Source organism: Aspergillus wentii (genome assembly GCF_001890725.1).
Source record: "Aspergillus wentii DTO 134E9 unplaced genomic scaffold ASPWEscaffold_2, whole genome shotgun sequence".
In the NCBI taxonomy this organism is placed as follows: domain Eukaryota; kingdom Fungi; phylum Ascomycota; class Eurotiomycetes; order Eurotiales; family Aspergillaceae; genus Aspergillus; species Aspergillus wentii.
Window position 1 is genome coordinate 241198 of NW_024467833.1, and position 27058 is coordinate 268255.

The 27058-nt window shown below is 48.6% G+C and overlaps 6 protein-coding genes across 6 annotated transcripts; 5 read left to right on the plus strand and 1 right to left on the minus strand.

Annotated features, from left to right (window-relative positions):
• Positions 1 to 152: 152 nt before the first annotated feature.
• ASPWEDRAFT_168063 (dienelactone hydrolase family protein) lies at positions 153 to 1055 on the plus strand (the record flags this gene model as incomplete). The annotated part of the gene is made up of 4 exons (XM_040830248.1): positions 153 to 181; positions 231 to 301; positions 351 to 398; positions 451 to 1055. The coding sequence occupies 4 exons, from the start codon at positions 153 to 155 to the stop codon at positions 1053 to 1055; spliced, it is 753 nt and encodes a 250-aa protein (XP_040691809.1).
• A 730-nt stretch (positions 1056 to 1785) lies between these two features.
• Positions 1786 to 4935, plus strand: ASPWEDRAFT_103566 (uncharacterized protein; the record flags this gene model as incomplete). Its single annotated transcript, XM_040827576.1, has 2 exons — positions 1786 to 1951; positions 2126 to 4935. 2 exons carry the CDS (start codon positions 1786 to 1788, stop codon positions 4933 to 4935), a joined length of 2976 nt encoding a protein of 991 aa, XP_040691810.1.
• Positions 4936 to 9608: 4673 nt separating this feature from the next.
• Positions 9609 to 10822, plus strand: ASPWEDRAFT_104822 (putative C6 finger domain protein; the record flags this gene model as incomplete). Its single annotated transcript, XM_040827677.1, has 3 exons — positions 9609 to 9684; positions 9772 to 10107; positions 10155 to 10822. The coding sequence occupies 3 exons, from the start codon at positions 9609 to 9611 to the stop codon at positions 10820 to 10822; spliced, it is 1080 nt and encodes a 359-aa protein (XP_040691811.1).
• A 901-nt stretch (positions 10823 to 11723) lies between these two features.
• On the minus strand, positions 11724 to 13316 carry ASPWEDRAFT_179733 (uncharacterized protein; the record flags this gene model as incomplete). The annotated part of the gene is made up of 5 exons (XM_040831805.1): positions 11724 to 12206; positions 12253 to 12285; positions 12339 to 12415; positions 12798 to 13053; positions 13116 to 13316. The coding sequence occupies 5 exons, from the start codon at positions 13314 to 13316 to the stop codon at positions 11925 to 11927; spliced, it is 849 nt and encodes a 282-aa protein (XP_040691812.1). The 3' UTR covers positions 11724 to 11924.
• Positions 13317 to 14405: 1089 nt separating this feature from the next.
• ASPWEDRAFT_734267 (uncharacterized protein) lies at positions 14406 to 16902 on the plus strand (the record flags this gene model as incomplete). Its single annotated transcript, XM_040839330.1, has 13 exons — positions 14406 to 14559; positions 14610 to 14665; positions 14717 to 14841; positions 14898 to 15008; positions 15054 to 15200; positions 15245 to 15284; positions 15332 to 15431; positions 15482 to 15653; positions 15778 to 15869; positions 15923 to 15968; positions 16019 to 16140; positions 16191 to 16267; positions 16321 to 16902. 13 exons carry the CDS (start codon positions 14406 to 14408, stop codon positions 16648 to 16650), a joined length of 1572 nt encoding a protein of 523 aa, XP_040691813.1. The 3' UTR covers positions 16651 to 16902.
• Positions 16903 to 24127: 7225 nt separating this feature from the next.
• Positions 24128 to 26800, plus strand: ASPWEDRAFT_48470 (uncharacterized protein; the record flags this gene model as incomplete). The annotated part of the gene is made up of 2 exons (XM_040837107.1): positions 24128 to 24549; positions 24625 to 26800. The coding sequence occupies 2 exons, from the start codon at positions 24128 to 24130 to the stop codon at positions 26798 to 26800; spliced, it is 2598 nt and encodes an 865-aa protein (XP_040691814.1).
• Between the last annotated feature and the right edge of the window lie 258 nt (positions 26801 to 27058).

The following is a 27058-nucleotide window of genomic DNA, read 5'->3' on the forward strand; positions in this document are numbered from 1 at the left end:
ATATACCTCGTACGTCTTACTTGCTCTGTACTATATCAGCGTTCATGTTATTCGGACAGCTTCTGACTACCCCTCTTCGAAGGTCTTTTCTCTCCTCGGTCAAACCGCGGCACGCCAGTTTCTTTAGACCGATTCATTGTTCTACTGCAGCCATGTCTGGTGTTAACAAGGCCTGTTGCTCGTGAGTTCTTGTTTACAATCATATCTACGAAAATACTGACATCGCTCAGCGTTCCCCCCGTCGTCGCCAAGGGCTACCAGCCCAAGGGTGAATACCAGACCATCAATGGCCTGAAGACATGTAGGTCCAGCATCTAGAGCATCAAAGAGCTCGATAACTAATCTAGCAGACGTCACCGGCCCTGCCGATGCCTCCAAGGCTATCCTAGTTGTCTATGGTGAGTAATTTCTATCCCCAAACTTACGCTCAAATCTAACCAACCAACGTAGACATCTTCGGTTTCTTCCCCCAGACCATCCAAGGCGCCGATATCCTCTCCACCTCCAACGAGAAGAAGTACCGTGTCTTCATGCCCGACTTCTTCGAAGGCCAGCCCGCCGACATCACCTGGTTCCCCCCTCAGACCGACGACCACAAGGCCAAGCTGGGCAACTTCTTCCAGACCAAGGCCGCTCCTCCCACAACCCTCCACCGCATTCCCAACATTGTCTCGGAAGCCAACAAGTCCGCTCCCGGTGGCAAGTTCGACTGGTCCATCGTCGGATACTGCTGGGGAGGAAAGATCACCACTCTGATTGCGGGCAATGAGAGCAACCTCTTCAAGGCCGCTGTTCAGTGCCACCCCGCCATGGTCGACCCCAAGGATGCCGAGAAGGTTCAGGTTCCCATGGCTGTGCTTGCCTCCAAGGATGAGAACCCCAGTGACATTGAGGCTTTCAAGAATAACTTGAAGAAACCCAACCACGTCGAGACTTTCTCCACCCAGATCCACGGCTGGATGGCTGCTCGTTCGAACCTGGAGGACCCTGAGGTTCTGAAGGAGTACGAGCGGGGATACCAGACCGTTCTGGGCTTCCTGCACGAGCACGCTTAGATTGCTCGCTATTTAATATAGTCATTGTGACAATTAATGAAATACTTGAACGACTCAATCAAACCGTGCACAACCAGAAACTGTCACGTAGATAATGCCTTGCCATTCTGGATAATAGCTAGTGGCTACCTTGAATGGCTTCTTCGTTCCATGGTAGTTTCACATAGACGTTTATAGTATTACCGAATGTATGGAACGATGCAGGCTCGGATTACCTGGTCATCGGATATAGAAGAACAAGACCATATGAACTGACAATGTCTGACCCCCACCATTATCTACAACGGACAGAAGTACTGTATTCTTCTACACACCTTATATTCTGCAGTCGATCATTTCGGCCGGCTCGGACTTGGCGGCCCCGGACGTCATCGTCTTCCCGATCCGGCGGGCCTCGCCCATTTCCCCTCCTCTCCTCTTCTGAACTCATCTCATTTCATCATCTTTCTGGAGCATTTTCATTGTCAAAATCAGTGGTCTCGTTTATGTCAATGTCGAATTGAAGAGAAATCTCTTTTTGGACGGTTTCTCTCACCAATTGCTGCAGTCACAAGGTGACATCTCGGGCCGGCTGATCTTATGATCTTCACTCGCCACGCCTGGCGTTTCAATATGTGACACAATTCGTCTATTTCTTCGTAAAACCGCCCTACTACTGTCTGAATCCTTTCCTTCGAGCCTTAAGATACCACTTTATGTGTTGATATATCCGATCATCTACAAAGAGACAATGTCGTCGTTCTTTCGGAGACTAAGCCACCCTTCTTCCCCAGCGACATCCGATTCAGATACAGAGACCAGAAAACAGAATGGACCTACGAAAAGACGACTGTCGCTCCCGTCTAACCGCGAAAATCACGGGAATAACCCAATAGATGATCTATTTCGAAGACACAGTCACGACTACACGGAAGTAGCTGAGCCAATGGAAACAAAAGAGCATGTCCTGGTAGGTACTAGGTGTTTCTGCGACCTTAATGGCAATTGGATGTCTAACATGGGTATATCTATATAGTGGCATGCCAATTCATCAAGATCAGCCAGCGAAGATTCGAGACACGCTAGTTTAGATACACATGACAACCATCTTGGTCCCTATTCTTCTGATAAACGAGAGGATCCCATACAACAAGTCGAAGACCACGAGAGACCAGCTGTTCCAGAACACAGGAAGCATACTGACACTCAAGCTCGAGAGAAAGCATCGAAAACAAAAAGTCACTCTGGGCTACATATATCTCATTATCATGACACTGCTCTTACGAGAAAAGACCTTATCGGCTTGTTCTCTGGAGCACCGTTTTTTCTCCTCGAGAAAGGCAAGCATAATCATTACTATCCGGAAGTTATCTTTCCCTGGGACGAACATGACCATTCAATCCTAAATATGTGGGACAGAAAGCGACTTCCCCATGCGTCTTACACCCTATGTACACTTCATGCTCACCTACCAGTCCCAGATGGGTTGGTAGTCAAGGGGGACACTCCGGTTCACCTAGATGGTACCAGGCGGCTTGATGCGCCAAAGAGAGCCACATTTGATATTGGTGTATTCGAAGTTCCAAACATGTTGTCCATGAATGGGAAGGAGCCCGGCTCTGTCGGTTTCCGCCATTATCTTGAGCTTTCAGTCGCGGATTCCATTCGGTACACTGGTCCAGAAAAGCCGAGAGAATGCTCTGATATACGGCGTGTTTCTCAATTACCAGCCGCGAAGGCATACAATCTTCTGGGACATTACCATGATTCCTACGCCCGTTGTCGAGATGGTACAGTATATGATAGGAAAAAGCTTCTTTGCGAGGGACCTTCCGCATGGAAAGAAATTGGGGTGCGAGAGATTAATCTCAAACACCTGGTAGACCGTCTGAAGACCATAAGAAACCTCCGTCAAGAGATATTGTATGGCGAGAAGGAAAGAACAATAGCTGATGTTGAATCCCCGCGTGATTTATACAACGGTCTTTTTACAAAGTTTCTACATACTCCGCCCCATGCCCTAGTGATGGATTCGAGAGACAAGCATAGCATCAAGTCTCAAATCAAGGTGCTGACAACTGTCCTGTCCACACGGGGCGCATGGATAGATTTTGGCCTGGTTGAGTGGCGGCTTCGTGTTGGCCAAATTCTGTGGGAAGCACTTCCACATTTCGATGGCGACTTTTTGGAACACGATATCAAACATGATGACACTCAAAAATTATGGATTGATCAAGGCTTAGAGCGCAAGTGGTTTCTCATTCAAATGCTCTTAGCGGGTGAGCTGCTTCTACGCCTTGATGCTATCGTTCGCTTGGGCATGTCGCAGAAATCTCGTGACCCGGCTGTAACAACAATTGATGTTTATCACTATCATAAGTTACGAAACCATAAGGTCGATTGGGACTTGGTTGTGGTGCGGCGTTTCTTGGATACTCTTGATATCAGCTATACCCATCCCCAATCGTCATCCGACAGTCTGCGAGACCCTGGAAGACCCCATGATAAGCATCACCATTCTTTCTTCGAGAAGTCATTATTTGAGAGCCTGACACGCAAGGCTCCATTTGTACCGGAGTCGGCATGGGATTGCACGCTGGCTCCGATACGTGTCAAGCAACAGCTGCAGGGGCTCTTTGTGTTTGCTGAAAACATTGGGTGGCCTCGAATTGACGGACTGAAGGAGCGTTTTCGCTCAAGGATTGGGGATGGAGATACTATCCGATTAACTACGGATATATATCGCCACCCTATCCATCGCATATTGACAAACCGTTCCATCAGACTGGGTAAGAAGGAAATGTACGGCAGGAGTCCTTCCCGCCGGTTGATTTTACTTCAAAACCCCCGAGAGCAGGACAATACATCTTCCTTGGAAATTGGCGGCTGGCTCTCTCGCAGCTGGATTTCTGGTTTTGTCATTCCTGGCGAAGCAATCAGTCATCTACTTATATGTACCGTGCTGGAAAATGATCCAGATGCAATGGCGAAGCTGGGGCCCGTTGCTAATCTTTACGGCGGATTTTCTTACGATGGAAGAAGTTGGTGGAGCAAACAGTGCATCGTCGGTCGCGTGCTGTCGAGCTTGCAAGTTACCGAAGCATGTATCGCATGGATGAGCAGTCCGATTCTCCCAGTCGATATGTCCACTTCAAAGGCCATTGAGAATACATGGTTTGATGTGCACGTAAAGGAAACACCAAAGGCAGAAGAAAGACCACGCATCAAGCAGGGGAACGCGCTTTCTAGGGAATCTACGCCACTTGGGATGGGGAAGCTGTCAAGTGAGGAGTTCTCATTGCCGGTGGATAAAGCACTTGACGATGAACCAAACGCCCAGGTCGAATTTCAGCGACTAGAATTCTCTATCAAGGAACAAACAGAAGAAAACAGACATATTACGGTTGTTGATGAGGCATCCATGTCGTTCAGTCTGAGATTTGATTCAAGCAACTCGCCCGCTACGATTTCCTTCCCCTTGTGCTACAATGCTCGATTCATTACATCCCATGAATGTCGTCGACCATTTGGGATAGCATCATGTCAATGTGCTCCTTGTCTACAAAAACCTCAGTCACCTAGCACACTCCAAGAGCACAGCCGTCTACCAAGCCATCCGTTACACAAGTTTTATTCGTATGAATACCTACCACTGCAATCTTTGAACCAGATGCCTGCACCGAAAAAAGCTTCCTCAACCGACGACGACCCCCACTCCAGCGACAAAGTCATAGTCGTCGATGCTCGGGGGTCCCGTGACAAGGAAACGTTTGTGAGGGCATGGTGTGCTTCTGTTGGGGCCGACGCCATCGTTGGCAGAATAGGACGTACATGCTTATCTTGCTGTGTGAGAGAAGCTTTGGCGATTGACGTTAGAGTTGTTATCCGCGTGGGAGATTGACTTAGCAATCATCCTTCATCAATAGCCGCAGTTGACGAAGGGAACTAAAAGGCTTCGAGAATGCTTCGCAGGGGCCTTGCGGGTACCATTTCAACGGGTTTTCGTGCTATCTCGACATTGTTCTAGCGGAAAAGAAGGCAACCTTGATAACGTATACTGGTGTTATGCAATTTCCGCCAAAAGTCCGTGGGCGCGGTATCTGGATATTGGTCCAGGGATATTGATTCTCGATGCATCCGCTTGCTAATCAGCCATTAATTAGCGAGAGCAAATAATCATGATTGCCCACACCGGAAATGGGGGCAGCAAATTTGCGCAAGGCAGAAAGCAAAAACAGCCTCGAAAAGGGTGTGTGACAAAAAGACCGCAAACTTGAGCAAAAGGACCATGCGAAACAACAGGATACGACCATCGGCTCCCACACTAAAAGTGGTAAACGACCAATCTGATGAGGTCAAGCGACGGAGGGCGGAGGCCTTGTGCATGGGACACCAGAAGGACCCTTCTGGGGAGGGCCACGTAAGGGCACGTTGCAGGTAAAGAAGCATGGCTCTAGTTACAATGGCCACATGGAGACAAGTGCCCGAAGATGGTGAAACAGACCGGTCACAGCCTAAGCCTGGGAGGCGTCAGCCGACTGGATGGAGCAGCCAGGATAGTCGCAGATATACATGAAAACTGCGTACTACTGCTGTCACAGGCCTCGCGCTTAAGTTTTCTAGCAGACTGATGCTGCGCTTGGGGCGCTGATCGAGGGGCACCATAGACCATTCAGCTGGACTACTGGGAGTAGTAGGTGCCCAAGAATCCGAGTTGGATAGTGGGGATACGGAGACTAAGTTTTATTCATTTATTTATTTATTTAAATATCGTCGATAATTATTTGCATTTTCTTTTTTTTGGTCATGTCCTCTGTCATGTCGAGTCGGATTCTTGAGCCATGGAGACTCCCGAATCCGTTGGTGCAAGGATGGAACGCCATGTCCAGGAAGCTGAGCTTAATCGCGTGTCAGACAACTGCAGCAGACGTTATTAGCGTGATGGAATCTCACGATGACACTGGAAAGCGGCGGATTGTACAGGAACTATGGGAAGATTAATGGCGATAGTGTGTGCCAAGGTTTGAACCCTGAATGGAACCACCGTTCATTTTGGAGCACAGATCAACCGTCAAGACCACGGTTGATCCGCGCACGCGGTGGCATCCAGAAGACCCTTGGAAGGCTGTTGGCAACTCGGCCAATTGCCACGAGTCGAGGGTCTGTTCTCTCGGACGAGTTCCACGGATGCTCTGGTAGGTTGCCACGGTACTTGAATATCGTGGTGATCGGTGATGATCCTCATTGAGCGCCGCGTGGCACACCACTAGGGGAAGGTGGAAGTTTACATATTCAGTGAAGATCGATTGACCAAAAGGAGGAGAGGATCCATGCTCGGTGTGGCCGTATGAAGAATGTGACTGGTGAGTCAATGATGGATGCAAGATTGTCGGGAGCGATAGGAAGAATACGAAGGTGAAGCCAGGATGGGAGGAGAAGAGAGTTAAGATGTGACCAGGATGGGCGAGAGCAAAGTCCCTGCAGGAGGCCAAGGGAGGTTAAAGATGGAAGCAGAGGCAAATTGCATGATGGCATTCTACAAAGAAGCGTAAAACCACCCCACTCGCGAAATGAAAGTCAAGGAACTACATGAGGGAATTGTGATTGGCCGAAAGACACTGTCAAACCCAGATCGGACATTTCCATGCAGCTGTCAACACTTTAGATACCGCCATGATAAGGAGATATGGATGTTTTAGGGGTGGATTGTTGATAGAAGAAATAGAAGAGATAACTAGTATGTAGATAGTTGATTCGTTTCTTCTTCTTCCTACCCCCTATTATATTATTGCTTTTTCTTTTTCTTTTTCTTTTTCTTTTTCCCTCTTTTCTTTTCTTCTCATCGTGTTATTCCCTGGATGATCATCGCCACGACTTCGCTTACCTGAGGATACTAGCCCAGATGCAGCATAGCGGCAGTCCCACGCAGAACAGGGAATGACCAAAGAAGCAACATCCACGTCGTCTGTCGAGGCCAATTTGCTCATCTTGCATTGTAATCACGGAATGGAAATAGAGCAGTACTTGCTATCAGCTATGTATTAATTCCTTTTTTTCTCCCAAGGCAAACAGCATCCCATGGCGCCACTGAGTTCAAGTACGAGTACATCTAACCATGTGATTAGAAAGAAAAGTAAAAAATAAAAAGTGAAGAGGCAAAAAAAAAAAAAAAAAGAAAGTGAAAAATTAAAATTCAATACATGTTTCGGTCAGGACCAGAAATTGCTGCTTCTAAGAATAAAAAACTGAGACGTGACAGGTGGGCTGATGTAAGCCCCGGTCCGCCTCCCATGGTTTGGGGACTTTTAGCGGCGTTTCAGAAGACCCCAGAAATGCAGCCGGGGGGTTTTGATTGGATGGTGGGGTGGCTGAGTCAGCATTGCCTTATTATGATATGCTGACTGCTTCCAATCAAGGAGATGTCATTTCATCCAAATGTTCTTTCTAGGTTTTCTAGAGGGAAAGGAATGGTAAAATATGAATGCAGCTAGGCTTCATTTGGCCATGCCTGCAGTCGTTGATGGAGGGTTTCGGAGAGTTCATGGTGCGGGGCAAACCAAATCGAGTAAGAAAAAGCCGGACGAGCCAGTCCCTTGGGAAGAAGACTGATGGAAGGATTGGAGAATAATCAAATACAACGTAGACTATGCCCTGCATGGGTTAAGTCGGATCAAAGCCACGATGTTGACACGTTCTGTCTCCAGCGTGACAGGGATGCTAAATTACCCCTGTTACTCTGTAACACGTGAATTCTTGGGAGTTATTAGTTATTAGTTATGGAGTCACTGTTGACTACCGTATACTCTATCCGTACATTTGCCTACTTGGTCCTTAGATTGTAGCGTATGTCTACACAAGACGATCGGAGCCTCCCTTACGTTGCTCTGCGCTGGGCATTCCGCCAAGGATCAAGGGACGCGCTAAGATGCAGATATGATCCTTAATCAAACCTTACTGGCCCACATCTGCAGACAGTACGTAGTAGCACTGCAGCATACATAGATCGATCATATATCATATCACACTTGTCGATATATAAATATATATAATATAAAAATACCATAATAGATAGAATACAGAATAGATATAATACATAATGAATATGAGAAGGAATAGTTATCCATGTTGAAGTACTGGGAGAGGAGATCTGTGGACCAATCAGCAGCCCCGCAGCCAAGTGATGACGACGAGCTGGAAGACCTTCTGGAAAAGAAAAAAAGGGTCGAGGATCAGTTGCCGCAATGGGGTTTTATTCTATTGCTGCAAGAGGAAAGTCACTTGGAACCTGCAGCCCCGGACCTCAGCCTGATTGGCCCTGCTGCTGCCCATTCCCCAGTTCTTCAACGATTGACAGGTATTTTATTTATTATAAAATATAATAATAAAATCCACAGAGAGCCGTGGTTCGCAATGCTCTCTCATTTGCCATGAACCACAGTGGTCAGGGGATTACCAGCACAAAAAGGTCGAGTCGCAGAAAGTCTGGGATGCCAATCTTGCCTAATCAGGACATCGTGAAGCCATGAGGAATTGCCCCTGAACCAGACGAATTCCTCCATAACCCTCCCAGATGTAGAAGAATTACCTGTCTTTAGGGTGTTTTGGAACGCCTATCATCGGCCTTCCCACATTCCATTAAATCACTCGATGGTCAGGGTATCTATCAAAAATATCAAACCAATATAGACAATCAAACTGGACAAGCCTTGGGTGTTTCACCCCACAATTAGTTCTTCTTTCTTTTCTCTTGTTCTTCTGATATTTTTTGCATGAAGCTTTCCTCAGTTCCTCCCCTTTTGTCTATCCACTTTCTTTAATTATCTTATTATTCTTAGTCGTATTTCCTGCTTCATGCCCACCCCCTAAAACAAAATTCCGAGATCCCAGATCCCAAACATACATCATTTCTTTTTCTTTTTTCTTTTCTTTTTTTTTCCCTCCCCCCGCTCTCCCTTAGATATCTAATTCTCCTTATTTACCACTCCATACGATCATCTCCTTCTTCCCCTCATATTCTGGTTCCTTCTTCTGCTTCTTCTTATCCCTACTTCCTTCGCTTTTCCGTCCACGGAATCCTCCGATTTTACGCGACCCGCCAATCTATCCAATCTATCCATACTGCTCCTCAATCTATCCCACCATCCGCTCTCCCCCCTTAATCCTCATCTGAAACGTGCGAGATTATCGTCCAGACTATCGCCCAGATTATCGTCTGTCGTGCGACACTTTGCTGGTGGAGTCGACCTCAAAAACAAACCCAACAAGGGCCGTTAGAACACACCGGGGGCGGGGAGCCGTGACAGCATCACCCCATTCACCTGCGTCGCCTTCCATCTTGCATGGACGATTCCTCCTCCTTCTCCATCTCCCTTCCTCTCCAACTCCTCCCTCCCCCCCTCCTCCCGTCCCATCCGTTGGTGCCACGCGCCCAGATCTTGCTAGAATCCCTCCCTAGCGCTGCGAATTGATGCGCTCTCTGCCTAGTGGCCCGCCACCTCGATCTTGCTCCCTGGAGCTATGCCCGCGGTCGTTATCCACGATTCTAGTATGACATCGACTCCGAATTCGCAAGTCATGGAGGGCTCGTCCGTCTCGAACGCAGACAAGAAGCGCAATAAACTGGGCTACCATCGCACCTCTGTCGCATGTGGTCAGTATTCCCGTCGCATTCTCTAGTAACACACACACACAGAGATCATGAGATAAATTCAGGATGCTTATGCTTCATGCTCCACAGTGCACTGTCGGCGGCGAAAGATTCGATGTCTCGTGGCGGCGGACGATGCTCAGGGCCGATGCGAAAACTGTATCCGACTGCGAAAAGAGTGTCAATTCTACCCCGTTGACCAACAACCGCCGGTCGAGAAGAAGTCGCGGCCGAGTTCGCGATTAGAAACGACCTCGACGGACCCCTCGACCACTTCGTCGCCTCCTCCTAATGCCAGCGGGGCTCCTGAAGGGGCAGAGAACTTCTTCTCCTACCAGCCCATGCCGTTGAGCTCCAGCCAGGAAGTGCCTGCGTTCAGTGCGAGTGGGACCTTCCCCGGCAATCCAATGCCCTCGTTTGCACCAGGTGGGTGACGGATCTAGATATACAAGGTTTTGTGGTATATTGACAAGGTTTAATAGTTGGCAATAGTGTGGGATCTACCGATTTCGCACCAGCAGCACCACCGCTCGACCCTTCCGTCCCCTGGGATGAGTTTACCACAATATCCGATCCTCAGATGCTGGCGTCGATGAACGCAGGGAAGTCGCAGATGATGAACCTGTCTCCCAACGTATGGAGCAGCCCTGGCGGTACTCCAATTACGCCCATCCCATCTACATCTCCCATGACGGCTACACCAACCGTGCCATCTCAGTCGCAACCCATGAACGCTCCTCCGACCTTTGCCATGCAGCCCGACGGCTCAGTATGGCAAGTACCACAACCTCGCTCGATGAGCTACCCAGCACAACAGGACATGGCAACATACCCAAACCCCAATCAGTTTCCGCCGCAGATGCATGCAGACTTGAAGCGGAGGATGACCAGCCCGGCGAATGCGTTTCCCGGAACACCGATCAACGCTCAGAGCCCTAATATGCAAGGGGCCCCCGTCTCGATGTCGTACCCCGGTCAACCAACACCAATGGGATTTCCCGGATGGCAAGACATGAGCAGCATGGGCCAGTTGGACGTTGTGCCTTACCCGATGTACGCAGGAGATCCAGCCGGTCATGCCACGCCTTTCGCCAGTCCCCCGATGGGACATCCGAGCCACGGCCATTCACCTCAACACTGAGCCATCTTGCTGGGTGAATTCGACAAAATGACTTGTTTTCATAATACCCGTATTGCATTCTCTCGTTTCTTCTTTGTGTGGTGTGTCGATTTTACAGCTGGTCATTAGCGGGCGCAAAATTGGATCTTTGGGTGGCACCTTTTCATCATTCGTTTGGCATTATCTGCCATATTTTTTCTTTCATCTTTTATCTTTCATCTCCAGGAGAGTGCTCCATTGTGCATGCTCGGGGTTTCGGGCATATCTTTTTTGCCTTTTCTTTCTACATCTTTATTTTTCCTTCTATTACCTCCGGGATATCACTCGGTTCACGAGCTACGTCGATTGAAAAGTCACCAGCGGGGCGGGTGTGATCTTGATAATAGCTATTATGTTGACTGAAACTGTCTTATGCCAGATGACTATCTCGTGGTATACGCAGATCAGGCAACGCACACCGATGTTTCGATTCTTCGACGACCGAGTCAATAGTCCCTCGGATTCGATGGCTCAGTCGTTTGATTCATCTCCATTTTTTTTCTAATTCTCTTCGTTGATCCATATTCACCTTGCCTTGTGCTTATAGATTCCTTTTCTTTCTTTCGTTTTCATTTTCATTTCATTTCAAAATTAGAATTGGTTATTGCAGTATGATACAGGTGAATCGCATGTTTTATTGGGAATATGATGAACATTCTGAATGGATAACTGATATTTCTTTCTTTCTTTTCTTTTATTTATTTCGTTGCATTGTGTTATAGATAAAGTATTTTTGCATATACTCATATCTGACTTCATCTATCTAAACTGTAGCAACCCTCCTATTCCTCTTCAACTCCTTATCCGCTATCCTCCGTTGATGACTCTTCACGACCCCAAAACTGCACGTATGATGAAGCAGTCTCAGCATGCTGGGAAGTGCTTTCGCTGATTCCTGTCTTCATGATAATCGCAAACACAGTCACACAACATGCAGCATCTACGAAGTGATCCAGTCTGAATTATCCCTGCCGACAGAATTCCATGCTCAAGGTGGCTGGCGACATCTTTTCACCATCACTATTGGCAATACCAGTCAACAACCTCGCCAGTTCACCAGCTGACGCTGCCTGCCTCTCAACCCTCACCCCCAACCATCTCTCCAAACTCCCATCACAGACCCAAGATGAATCCTCCTTCCACCCCGGATACAGATATCCACCCCACACGCAAATTGGTCTTCTAAGTGGGGTGACGCGAGTGAGGGAGTCCACCGATAAAGCACGCCGCGCGAGTGTGCCTTTTCTGCGTATTCGCTGATGTTGAGCGCGTTGCCGGTTGAATTGAGTGGTGTTTCGAGGTAGATTACGCTCTCGCTGCCCGAGTAGCCGGAGGTCATGCTGGGGGTTTGTGGGTTTAGCATTATCTGACTCGTTAGTATAGCATTTCTCTCTGTAAAGGGAGGGGAGTACCAGCAACGCTGTGAAACCAGCAAAACCAGATGCCTACGCATACAATTAGTTAAACTATATCAGCACAGGAGAAGTGTGGAGAGTACCATATCCGGAAGTTTTTGCTCCCACAGTGGAATCATCTTTGCCGGCGCGATATCTTGGAGATCTTGGGGGTAGTCGTCTGCGTGAGTTGGAGGGAGGAGAGAGAGGGCATTTTCTCTGATCGGGTTGACTTTGTATATTATTGAGATATGGAACTTTTCAAGTACCTTTATCTCTATACTTATTCTATTCTGTCATGTATCATAATACCGTGCTTTACACGATAGTGTAGCCAAAACAGCCCAATACACAGAATAAATGACCACCATACCTAGTCCAGCTAGGGAATCCACGGAGAAATACTAGCGGCCGATCTAGCCAGATTTCTCCGTCAGATATTAGTCTGTTGTGCTGATTTATAGATGGAATCCCTGTATATGCAGAGTAATCATTTATTCTAGGTATGATAGAGAAGAGATGATAAGGGGTTTCGTTATAAAGTATGGAGAGAAGGGAGGTACCTTCGTTGATGAAGGCATGGGGATATTTCATCTGCTTCAGTTGCACATAAGAATGTCTGATGCCGTCTAGCTTGGCGATTTTACCACGCAGTCGAGAGAGAATGTCTTTTCGACGGGATAGTTGGTAGAATACATTACTCAACAGACTGGCGGTGATATCTCTGCCTGCGAGAAGAACACAGAGAATCTGATCGCGCAGCTCAGCTGGATCTTGTGTCTGCTTTGCCAATTCGTGGAGGAAGACAGCGCTTTCCAACTGGGTCATGAGTGAGGCTGTACTGAACGATCTCGTCGCGCAGACACACCACACGCGTTAACCTTCGGATTGTAATACAGGGGCAGCGGTGCCCCCATCCATGCTCGATCGATCTGACAGCGCTGGGCGAAGTCGAAGGCATCGACGAATGCCTGGCTCTTTGGATCCCGATACTGCCGGGGCGTGTTTGTAGAGACGCCCACGAGGAACTCACTCACTGTGCAGACGCGAAAACAAGCCCTGCAGATCGACAATCGACCCATAATCTGGAATATGCAGTAGCAAAGCCCTCACATGTCGCTCGAGCATCTCATAATCCGCAGGGTGAAGCCTCGTAAACCGTGGCCGCATATCAACGCGCGTGAACGTTCCCAGCACGATCCATCAACACAGAAGATGCCCGATCCCAGCAGCGGTGCAAACTACCGTTCACTGCGGACACCTAGATCGACATCTTGAACTTGGTGGCCAGGACGGTCTTGATATTCGCCAGTTCGATGGTGGTGATGATGGAGACGAATCCTACGACGGGGCTGAATATATAGCCATGTTTTTTGAAGCAGTTTCTACTAGTAGTCAAGATCTGCCTATTTATTGAGTTATGGAAGTTTTCCAATACCAAACCCCACCCGAGGAGTCGTTCAAATTAGGGGTTGAGACGAGGTTGGTCAATCATATCGCATCTATATATGTGCGTCACAGGTAACACAATCACATTCCCCTGCATATAGATTGGCGATTGTCTTACCGCCATAACAGTGATTCCTTACCTTATCGTGCAGTATGACTCTCTGTCATACATCAGCTGCGGCGCCAACCTCGTCACATACTCAGGTACACCCCGTTATCTGCAGCATTAGTCGATGAGGTAAAGGTCGTACGAACTAGTAAGCGTTACTAGCTGAAATACACGTAATACACAGATTAAGCTTTGCCCCTTGACCAATCACCAGCACGATAAACCAGCCCTGCAGATCCCGGGCGCTGGGATGGACCGACTAATGTGGGCAGATCTCAAGAGATCTCAAAGTGTATCTCGACTCGATTAATCTCTACATGCAGTGGTTCAATCCCACTGTACGGTTAATGGATGTCCATGACACACTGAATAATAAATCAACAGGGAACGCACTCCCAACTACGACAATGAACCTCTTGCTATTACCCCTTTAATCTGCCTGAGTGAAGCAAGGGATTCGGCATGGCTTCTATATTTATCATTGTTACTATACCCCCTATAGGCAAATAGTCTTAATGGAATTGAGGAGTTGGCCTACAGATCACTCCCTTTTCCCTGGCTTTTCCCTCTTTTCTCTTTTTCCTTTCTTCCTTTCTTCTGTAGAATTCTCAACATGCCTCAAGACGAAGAAAAAGAAGCATCAATAACAGGATGGAAAGACGCCAACCTTCGACGCGTCTGTGATGAAATCCCCATTACAATCTTTCTAGTCGCAGTTGCAGAGCTAGCTGAGCGCTTTACGTATCGATGCATCACGGCGCCAATGCGTGCGTCTCTTCATTCATCTGGAATACTTGACTCAATCTAACTAGAATAGAAAACTATCTCCAAAACCCACGTGGCGATGACCTTCGACCAGGCGCACTAGGCAGGGTCTGACTCTTACTCTCTGAACTACTAGACGATTCATACTGAATTATACAGGGCCAATCAGTCGCAACAGGAGTCAATTACTTCTTCACTGGATGGTGCTTTCTCGCTCCCATCATCGGCGCTATTGTTGCTGATACCTATCTTGGTCGGTTTCGGACGATTTGTCTAGGGACTTGGTGTGCATTCTCATTGTCATACATGAACAAAGCAGGGCTAACAGGTTGACTGTTAGTATTGCTTCGTGCGGTGTATTGATTCTCTTTACGACATCGCTACCTCTTAGTTTAGAGCATGGGGCTGGTATGCCCGGTCTTATGGTTGCGTTGGTTTTGATTGGACTGGGGTGAGTCACTTATATGCTTGAAGTATACCGATGCTAATGATGCAGTTCCGGAGGCATCAAGAGTAACGTCGCACCGTTGATTGCCGAACAGTATTCTGGTTGTTCTGCTAGAATCCAGACGCTCGATGATGGCGAGAAGGTCGTTGTGGATCCAAACGTTACGACGCAGACTATCTTCAATCGCTATTTTTGGTATGATACATGATATTCTCGTCGATGCAGACTGACCTCTTTAGGGTGATTAATATCGGTTCTCTCTCTGTTATCCCAGCATCGGTATGTCCTCGCTTCTATATATATGTACTACAAACTAACTTGGACAGTTGCTTGAACTGAACGTGGACTTTTGGGCTGCATTCCTTCTTCCTCTCTGCTTTTCGGCGCTTGCTGTCGCGGCCTTGGTAGCAGGGAGATCGAAATACGGTATTCACTCTCTCCTTGCCTACGACTAATCGAGCTAAAGTGTGCTGCAGTGGTTCAGAAACCGCACGGCTCTATTATCGTCAACGCAGCCCGAACTCTCTGGATCAGCATCAAGAATAATGGTCATATGGATGCTGCCAAACCGTCAAATGGTGCAAATGTGCCTTGGGATGATATCTTCGTGGAGGAACTGAAGAGGGCTCTTGTTGCCTGTCGGGTGTTGTGAGTCCCTCCTACCTTCAATGCAGGCTATGCTGGAACAATACTGATAACTGTATAGCTTAGCTTTGTATGTCCATGTCCCAAGATAGGATCTTTATTTGTGAATTTCATGTTAACAAACAAGCCCCATCTTCTGGATCTGCTACGGCCAGACGAATAGCAATCTGGTCAGTCAGGCCGGAACGATGAATACATACGGCGTGCCGAATGATATTAGTATGTTTCTCATCTGTTTTATTTTTATCAGATTAACTAAGGTGTCTACCCAGTGGGCTGTTTCAATCCCATCATGATCTTGATATTACTGCCATTGATGTACGGTCTGTATGACATAGGATGTGGTTGTGCGTATGCTAACCCACCAGGGAACGCGTGGTGTATCCAACCCTCCGTCGACTGCGAATCCAATTTAAGCCGATTACCCGAATAACAGCCGGCTTCATCGTCATGGCGTGTGCGATTGCGTATGCGGCTGTGCTTCAGGATGGTAAGTCTTATCTTTCTATTATCTGTGTGACTTCCAAACTAACCAGATAGTAATCTACAAATCACCACCCTGCTATGACCATCCACTCGCAGAAGAGTGCAGTGACGGGGGTCAAATCTCGAATAATGTACCTCCCCCCAATACCACTTTACCTGCGTAACGACAATACTAACGAGGCAGGTAAACGTCTTCCTCCAAGTCCCCGTCTACGCCATGACCGCTCTGGCTGAAGTATGGGCCTTCGTGGCCGGGATGGAATACGCCTACACCAAAGCGCCCAAGTCGATGCGGAGTATCGTGTCCTCGCTGTTCCTGCTTATGTGCGCCCTTGGCTCCACGATGGGTATTGCGCTGTCTCCTGTGTCGGATAATCCGAAGATATTGGTGCAGTATGCGTGTTTGAGTGGGACTATGGTGGTGACGGCGTTTGTGGTTTTTGTGTTGTTCGGGAAATATAATCAGAGTGAGGAGAAGATGAATATGCTTGAGGTTGAGAGGGACGATGAGTAAGTGATGGAGTGATGAAACAGACATTATAACTTGCCATCATCATTCCAGTCTGCCAGCTGCAGGGTAAACATGCAGTACTATCATTTATTTCGGGGGGCGTGGCTATTAAAATAGGCTGCTTCTAGTCAATATGTAGGGTAGAGAGCAGTCTTGAAACAAATACCCACTGATCCACGTTGACAGTTGGAAATGTATAATACAGTGTCCAGGCTGATACTGACTGTGCTTATCACTCAGATATCTACTATGATTCAAGACATGAGTAAAAGCATAGTCATCAGTATTCTTGAAACGGAATAAGCGTTCTTGTATATATAGTCAGCCGGACTCCGTAGATTCATATGAAGGCGCTGCCACTCCGAATGATGACAATCAGTTTGTCCCGATAATAATCTATTTATCTTTTGTCCAGGGAATAACTGATTATATATTCTTGAGTGATAGGGACGTAGTATTCCGTTTCGCGTGCTAGCATGTCATATGGGACTAATGGGTAGGGTGAAAGTATATAATACAACGGCCAATCTGATAAAAGACATTTCTGCTTATATCTATCAAGATAGTTATCAGTACGTAGTACGAAAAGATATTTCCGATCCATTATCAGTGATATGGAGATGTTGCAGTTATATTACTACTCATTATGTTTGCATTGACTCATGTTCGGGTGTAAATAACCTTTGATTATAACATAGCTGGTGGTATCAATTCCAAGGATGAGAGGATTATAATGAGAATAAAGAGTGAATCATCAGGTTAATATAGTGAGATATTCCCACCATCATTGATGATGTCCTCACTTACCTACCTGCCCTTATGAGACACCGAACTCGACACATTAGGGCTCCGGCCCAATCACCTCCGAACAGCTAGTATAGACCAATAGAGCACCATGAAGCCTCTACCAAAACACCACTAGACCCATATCATCATGCAGCTAGACGTTGATTCATTAATTGGGATCTGCCTGATGTCGACATGTCGATAAGAGTACTGTCACTGGGAAATGCCACCTGGATTGCATAAGATGATTCGACAGGATGTAAATGAAACTGGCCGGGCATTTAACGGATGAAATAGAAATGAAGAGACCCGATTCAGGAGTAAGCGGTGCTGCTGGGCTTGTGCTTTCCGATGTCGGACGAGGTGAGATGGTTGGGCATTCATGAGTAGGATGGAATGGGTGTTCTTGCTGCGTGGTTTTCTGGATAATGTGTTCACTTCATGCTGTTCTGTGGATATATTCGAGATAGTACTCGGTAGACCATGATGTTCTCATTGTTTTCTCATAGTGAAGATTGCTGAGGAAAATAGAATGTGTAGTCGGATACAATAAGCTGCTGCTTATCATAGAGAGCAGAATTACCTGTGCGCTGGACAAAGCAGGGGGGAGAGAATGGCCACCTATAAATCGTAGCAGGCGTGGGTCAATTCACATGTTGCATTGTGTTGTACAGATAAGAGATGTCAAAACGGAAGCGCGCTGATCCCCAGCAAAATTGGTCTTGATATTAAAATAAAGACACAAAGGCCAATCCGGGGTCAATCTGGAGAGATATGGAGAGCAGAGGCCGATCAATCCCACTTGACGCCCGTTCTGGGTTTCAGAATCAGAAGATAGATAACAGCCAAAGTTTAACTGGTGATGTAGCATTAGGAATCAAATCATTTGTTCAGTCTCTGATTGCAGGGTGTTTACCAAGTTCTTCCTCATCCCCGAAAATGACGTGTCCGCTGCCATTCGCCGTCTTATCTCGAGGGCCTTCCTGGCGCCTAAAGGGTGAAGCGTGTATGCAAAGTTATCAATGTCCTATCCTATCCTTATCCTTATCCTGCCAACCCCCCGTCATCCGTGGCGGTGGCCCGGCTGTTGTGCTCCCCAGACCGAAAGGAATCGTACAAAACCTGTGCTATTCCAGCCAGCCCATACTAATACTTCTCTTTTCTTCCCCCCCCTTTCTCGCTGCTTTTGGGGGCAATCTGGCAAGTTGACCGCCATTCCCCCCAAGATCACGTCTTATCACCAAAATTTTCGGTGGGATGTGATGATAACCCTTTCTCGTTGGGTATCCTTTTTCCCTCATGGTATATATAGAGGCGCCCGGAAGTCGTCTTAACATTAAGCATTTCTGGGTATTTGGCTTCAACTCTTTTTGCTTCTTTCCCATCCATTCAAACATGTAAGTGTGTCGCCGCTGCTGGTGTGGCTGCGGAATGCCGTCCCCTTTATAGCCCTGGAGATATCTCCACGCCCTTTCCCCCCTCCCTCCCATCCACCCAGACCACGAAAGGAACCTCGATGGATACACTACGACAAGAGGTTGATGGTGGTGTCATATTCCATATATTGCTTTCGAGTTCATTCTACTCTTTGCCCCCTCTTTCCTGCATGGCTAGTCGACCACGTCGCCCTTCTCCGACCTCCGAAGGCGAAATCCTGCCAGCCTACCCTCCCCGAGACTATCATTCAGCCATCAATATCATCACGATACGCGGCGGATAGGCTTTCTTATAACGCAACCGTGTTGGGAGAGTTCTTATTGCCACTGTCCTGCGTCTTCCTGCGGAAGAACGCGCCCAAAGACGCAGGGGGCGACTGTGCTTATTCCGACGCAACCGCTGGAGCCGCAGGAAAGCTGGTGCAGATGAGGGGAAAAAAGGAAGAGATCCCAATGTCGGGCCTTGGGACAAAAGTACTACCACCCGGTTGAGACACCGTGCCATCACAGCCGAAAACATCGATGCCCAGTGCTCCCATCCGATTGATTCCCATTGTCCTGGCTGCTCTCGATTTAGTGACCGGTGCATTCCGACTTCGATCCACCCTTTCGCATGTGGCGGAAACTGGGGATATGTCTTGGGATCCTTACACGACAGAGGGATAGGATGCTTGACTTTCTCGTGCTGCATGATGATGGATCGCCTATGCCGTCTGGCGTTGAGCAGGGTCCACACCACACTGCCTTCGGTATGTTCATCGTGTGTATCATGCTATTATTCCCATTATTGAATCCGACCCCCCCTGGTTGCTTATACGCCATGTATATTGGTTGTGCATGACGTGGAAACCTAGCCTCGTTGGCGATGCCGTGTTGGACTGTTTCCTAGTGAGGTTGGCTCACCCTGAAGCTGATCACCTCGATGCCACTAGTAGCCAGTGCATGATATTCATTATTTGATATCATTCTGGTCTATCAGTGACAGTGGATCTGTTGGTTTAGCTCAGGCACACGACACCCCTTTCTGGTGATATTAAGATTGCTGTCGCTTGATATCCACCCGGGATCATCGTCCATGCTGCCGACTGCGCTTTGAGTCTTGCGCGGCTTTGCTTTCGACTCGATGTTTATTATATCGCTATCATGCTAAATTATCACAGACCTCATGAATCAGGGATATCACGATGGCCCCAATGGGAGGACCGAGGTTAGTCAGCATGCACTGATAAGGAGCGCCACTAGACCCACTTTGCCTTCAGTGCCTATCGAACGCCAATCTTTTTGCCACTCGCGCACCTGCCAGGGTTGTCCAGCATGCCAGCACTTTATTTTTGTTTTTATGTCGTGGTTCATATTCCCTTTGCCTCACCTCATGTCTTGGTGTGAAAATATTTTTGACAACAGAGTGGCCGACGCAAGTGAGATCAAATGACATAACAATGTCGTCGCAATGATCTATCGCCGATCACCACTAACGATGACCAAGGCTAATTACAAGTCTTATCAGCTTATCTTGCTCGCTATCAACCGCTGCTAGCCTCGGTGGAACCTTTCTCTGGTTGCTGCCCATCCCGTGGGGCCGAAAAAAGAAAGAACCCACTGGAGCAGTCGAGGTATTGTCCTGTTCCTACTAACTTCGATGGTTTTGCTCTTCCGCCAACTGCCCTGTGCTTCCTCGACGAATGGCATCGCCGTTTTACTTTGAATCATGACAACACTGCTCCGCTGACAGGACTGACGATGGCTAACGGTTTCCCTGGACGACTGGCTGTCCCGTGCCTGTCGCCCTGTCGCGCAGTGTCTGGGGCTTGGGGAAAGCTCAGCTGTCTGTGATCCCTCGAAATGCCCAGATTGATCATCTTGCTTGTGATTGCTCGACCGGATATCGTTTCACAGCGTCTATTAAAACAGTCGCACAACTATCATGCTACTATTTCTCCGCAATTGCATGGGTTATTTATTTTTCAGTTTTGCTAAACTAAACGGTCAAGGTACATCCCGGCTGAATTGGAGGGATTTCCAAATGATCGATCGGCCATCAGCATTGCCTTACCAGAAGACGGGTGGCAGGAACCCCGCAGTCAAACGAGCCAAGATGGATGGATTATTATACTCGTCGTCTTTGTTTCATTTTTTTACTGGCGAGGTACGAATGCCATGGATGCCAAATGTCTTGGTGGAATAAGGTGGTAATACCTTACCTGAAACGCCGTGACCAAAGTTACCGTATACACGTTTGTTACAGTCTGCATACGGCCTCGGGTAAGATAGGGATCTAACGCCTCTCGGTGAGTGTGGCAGCAGCTCCGACAGGTCCAAGAGGCCTTCTCAGCCTTTCGGAAGTATTAAGAGCATCAATCATACAGGCCTAGACGACTGCAATTGTAGGCACCGGAATGCCTAGCCTTGAGGTTAGCTTCTTTCCTTTCCCGTGTTGGGTGGAAAATTATTTTCCGTGCGTGTTGCATCCACCATCAATGAGATCATGGAGGTCGTTGGACATGAATACGATTTCTCGGCATACAGCAAAGTCAACTCTATACAAATGGCTGTATGATCAACCTTAAATCTGGCAAGCCATGTGCTCAGCGACCCAGCGGCCTGTCTTCTGCGATCTAGGTTGACTCACCTATCTCTCGTCGGGGCTCGTCCGGTCCAGACGGACTGCTTGTTATTTGGATTCCGCCCCGCCGCAGCGCTTTGGCTTAACTCCGGGAGTCCGGTGCTGAGGACCGACAACCGAAATCAGCTGTCAGCATGAGCATTGATATCAATATTGATTCAGCTGGATGCATAGTGCACGATTTCCACTTCCTGACTCGGGCAGCAACTGCAAAACCCACCTTTGGGATTCCTGCACTGGCCGAATGGCACTGTCCCGTCGCACGGTAGCACATACATGTTCAACTGAGTTACTGGAGTGGATTACTCCGATGCACGGAGCAATGGCTCCTCCACTCTTGACATATCCACCGATTCCACCCATCATCATACCCAGGGTCCACGGTATCTCAAAGCTCAGGCCAAAGGAATGAGTGTGCAGAGCAGGGGCATGTTATGCATGCAAAGTGAGAAAGCCCATATCGTGTCTCAGGAGGCAACGTGTCGCATGTCTCGTGTGGTCGGGTCGGGACTTGGCCGAATAGACTTACCCCGCTGCGGTCCGTAGACGGAGGAGCCATTGGCGCTCGGTGCCGATTATTTGGATTGAGACATCAGAGATCTCAAATGCATCTGTTTGAATCAGACGGTACGTTTTAGAATGATGGAGGACTCGATTAAGCTATTCATATTTGTAATAACATTGATATTATCATTTACAATTGGTAGTACAAACTTTAGGGCCAATCTGATAGTATCAAACTACTGTATGTATCCGGATGGACCATTTATAGCCTGGAAAGTATAGGCCGGAGTCTATGCAGGGATTATTCAGTACTAGGCAGAGCAGTAGTCTAAAGTATCGCTTTTACCGGGACTATAATCATCTCCCCGAATAGATTAACTGTGATGATGGATCAAGGGACGAATGTCCGGTTGATGCTTGATTTGAGCTTGTGTTTCCATGGGTCTGTATTGTTTTCTTTGTCTACTGCCAATCAACTTCGGATTAATTTATTTCTCTTTCCGCAGTGGAATCGTAATTGATTGATTGATTGATCCTGGACTCTGCTGTATAATATCTGCATTATGGCTGCTGGGTGATGGCTCTCGAGTAACACGCCCAGGCTGACTGAGGCACTAATTTTAAGCCATGCAACCGCCCTAAGACTCTTAGCCAGCAGTAGTGTGCCTTCGAGAATAAATGCCCCAAAGTTAAAAGCCTAAAGCCAAAATCATCCGAGTTGCCACAGCAGTCTGTATAATACAACGCCCATACCTGTATTGGTATTACCGCCATACAGGCCATTTCAATCAAAAAGCTAATTCCAAAAGGCCCAATCCAAACGACGACGAAGAGGAAAAAAGCAAGTAGAGGAGGGGGGAGAGAGAAAAAGAAAGGAAAACTGTTGATCAGAAAGCAATATCAGAGAATAATCGTCTATATTGCTGTTAACAAATGGCTCTACGTATAGCAAAATCATTATTGCACATGTTCTGGGAGGGCAAAAAAGGCATGGATGGGAATCAAACGATTTATTTCCATTTCTTACGGCGGGAAAGTAGAAAAAGAATTCCACCGGTGCCGTCACTCTGGAACGGCTCTCTCTCTCTCTCTCTCTCTCTCTCTCTCTCTCTCTCTTCTCCTCCGCCTCGTCATCCTCGATTCTTTCCCTCTCTCTTTCTCTCTCTTTTCCCTCTTCTTCCTCCCCTCGATCTTATTATATTCTGGTTTCTTACTCCATTCCCTTGCCCTTCCATCCATTCATCATCTCGTATCTAATCTCTCCCCTCCCCAACGGTGTCCATCCACTCACCGTCCTTCCACCCCCTCTGTTAGAACGCATCCTGGTTCACTGGTTGCGACTTTAGTCTCTCTTCCTCCAATCTTGCGCCTCTTCCCTGTTCCTCCCCGACAGTAGTTTCGTTGATTACCATTATCCATCCTGTCCCCTGTTGGAATTAATTATTTGCTCGATCGGACATTGTCCACTCCACCGGGGGTTTTTCCAAATCTACCAGCCCACCACTGTTGCTTTCGGCCATGTGCGCCTGGAGGGTCTAGCCCCCCTCCTTCTTCCCAAGAACGCAGAGAGAACAGACAGAAAAGAGAGACAGAAAAAGCAAATCACAGAAGAGGGAAAGGATCGCTCGTCTTTTTCTTTTTTTTTTTTTTGTTTTATTTTACTTTTTCCTTCTTTTCATCAGCTTCGAGTGTACTCTATTGTACTCGTAACCTCAAGGTCAGTCAGTGTCTCTGCCTCCGTCATTTCTCTACGCCGTATGAGGAAATCATTTAACACTCTTTATTCCATCTATCCAGATCCTCTATTTCCTTCCCAGTCACTCTGCTGGAACACACAACGATCGAGTTAGACTGCCGACGGTGGCTGCATATTTTATTGGGTTTTTGACAGGGTCTCGTCGTTTACGGCGGGTAGAGTGGAATTCCTCTGCTCTCTATTACGCCCTCACCTCCGATTGACCACGCATTATTTGCTCTCTTTCCCCTCCCTCGTCGCCGTATTCCTTTTTCTTTCCTCCCTATCTATTTTCCTTCGGTCTCTCTTATCTTTCCTCTCACCCCCAGCCCTCATTCCCCGTCCCCCCAATAAGAAGAGGGCCTTTTACCGCTATATAAGCACTTCAGCCGGACCATGTCGGGGATGAGCCATGGAGGCTTTGGGGGAGTGCGACCGACTCGAACCGCTGCTTTGACCTTTTCCGGGGCCGACAACGCCGACGCTGACCGATCGTCCTCCAACTTCAACCATTCCTCCCAGCTGTCCGACGAGTTTTCCTTTGATTCCCCCATAAGTCCGCCGGATTCCTCTAATGTCCAGCAAGAGGGCTTGCTTCAGGACTCTCTCTTCCCCGAGTGGAGGAGTGGTGGCTCTCGACCCGGCTTCGACTGCCCGGACGAGATGCAAAAGAAGGATCCGCTGGCTACGCAGATATGGAGGCTCTATTCTAGGACCAAGGCTCAGTTGCCCAACCAGGAGCGCATGGAGAATCTCACCTGGCGAATGATGACCGTGAGCTTGAAACGCAAGGAACGGGAACGGGTCATGCAGAGCCGGTATGTTGTCCCCTTGAATCCCACACACACACCACTCTCGGTCTTGTGACCTAACATTATCTCTTCGTCCCACAGACTTCCGACCAGAACCAACAGCTCCGGCCCCAGCGGCATTGCTCAACTACGCCAGTCCGACCGTGCCATGGACCCCGAACGTACTCCCGATCCTATGAATATCGACGATTTCATCGTTCCCTTGGAATCCCCCGCTGAACAGCCTTTATCTCCGCCCGTTGAAAGGGGTGGTATCTCCGGTGCTATCCCCATCAAGACCCGTAAGGACCAGGTTGCCGAGTCGACCCCCGTGCCCGCCTCGTTCCCCCACCCACCCCAAGATCAACGCAGGAACAGTGAATTTGGATATGTTCCACGTCGCGTGCGCAAAACGAGCATCGACGATCGTCAGTCCTTCGCAAACCTGCAAGTCCCCACCCGCAAACGACCTGCCGAGTCGTCACCCCAGGTGCCGCCCGTGTCCAACGCCATGCTGGCCCACGACCCCAATCTGTCAGCCGGCGTGCCTGATTACGCCTTGGATGCATCTTCGTCGGCTTTCGCTCATCAGAATGGCCACAATAACCATACTTCCCCCGGCGTGCCTTTCGGCCTCGATACCTTTGGCCTCGGCGAGGACCCCATCCTTCCTTCGGCTGCTCAATATCATGGACAGCAGTTTACCTTTTCGCCCAGCGATTCTCCTATGACCTCGGGAAACCCATTTGCCAACCTGTACGCACAAACTCCGATCGCCTCGTCCCTCAACTCTACCGATTTTTTTTCGCCCCCACCCTCGGGATATCAGTCCACCGCTTCGACTCCTCAGCCTGCCTACGATGGTGAGCACTCGATGTACTTTGATATGCCCAGTATGGATTCTCGCACTCAAAGGCGTGTTCCTAATTATGTGGCTCAGCGCCAGTCGAATCTATCCGCATCGTTGCAGCCTCAGTACATGTACAACAGAAACAACGAGCAGCAGAACATGAATCACGTCAGTGGCCCACCATCGACGATGCATTCCCCAGGGTTTTCGATGACGCAACCGCAACATGTCGATCCTTCCCAGGTCCTGGGTGGGCCCGATTTCTCCACCACCTCCCACGCCAACATGTTCAGCTTCCCTGGTGACTCTGACAATGAAGATGATGACAGCAGCACCACATTCCCCGACCGTGCCGGTCTGGCTATGCCAGTCGACTTTAGTGATGACAACTCCAACGACTTCAACTCGGGCATGCAGTGGGAAGGAGGGTTCCCGGGCTCCTTCCACTCGCTGCCTGGATTTAACGGACAGCACCGCAAGCATGTCACCATCGGATCGTCCGACATGATGGATACACCTCAGGAATGGAACCATGGCAGCAGTCTGGGCCGTGCTCATGGGTCAGCTGCCTCGGTCAGCGAAGTCCGTAACCGCGAACAAGATCCTAGACGTCAAAAGATCGCTCGCACTACCTCGACGCCCAACACCCAGATGCTGTTGCAGAACGTGAATGGCAATACTCATACATCTCCCAACACGCCTCCCGAATCCGGTCTGAGCAGCGCTGTTCCGTCTCGTCCCGCGAGCCCTGGTGGATCAAAGAATGGCGAGCAGAACGCCGGGCCGACCACTTGTACCAACTGTTTCACCCAAACAACACCCTTGTGGCGACGTAACCCTGAAGGCCAACCGCTTTGCAACGCCTGTGGTCTGTTCCTGAAACTGCATGGTGTGGTTCGACCGCTGTCCCTCAAGACAGACGTTATCAAAAAGCGAAACCGCAGCAGCGCCAACAGTCTGGCTGTTGGGGTTTCCCGGTCGTCCAAGAAAACCGCACGCAAAAATTCAGTACAGCAGGCATCGGCCATCACTCCCACCTCCAGCCGCGCGCAAAGTGGTACTGCCTCTGAGTCACCACCAGCGATCCAAAGTGCAGGACCTGCACCCGCTTCTAGGACATCAGGTGCTATGGGTAAATCCGGTGTGGTGCCTATTGCGGCCGCACCGCCCAAGTCGACCTCTGCAACGGCTGCCAGTCAAGTCCGGGGCTCCGTGCAGGTGGCACCGAAGCGTCAGCGACGGCTGGAAAAGGCCACGGACGCAGACGCAGGGGAAGACGCCAGCAAGTCGAGCAGCTCTTCGGGACGATCCAAGGTGGTGCCACTAGCGCCTGCTGTTCTTCCAGCAGCTGCGAACCCCGCGAACCACAGTATCGCTGGTGGACAGGGAGCAAGCCAAGAGTGGGAATGGTTGACGATGAGTTTGTAGAGCCGAAATGCTTTCTCTCATCTTTCGGGTTATTACACAGTTCGGGTTTCTTTTTTATTCTTCTTTCCGACGCTTTCTTATGCCACGACCATATAGACATGACGCAACTGAGGGTGGCTTCTTTTTTTTACATTACGACGAGCAAGGTGTTTGCTAATAATGGTCGCGGCCGGTCAATTGTTCTGTAATGACTGGTGTTTGAGACCAACCAGCAAGGATACAGCATGTTGAACATGACCGGTCGACGTTGGGCTTTCC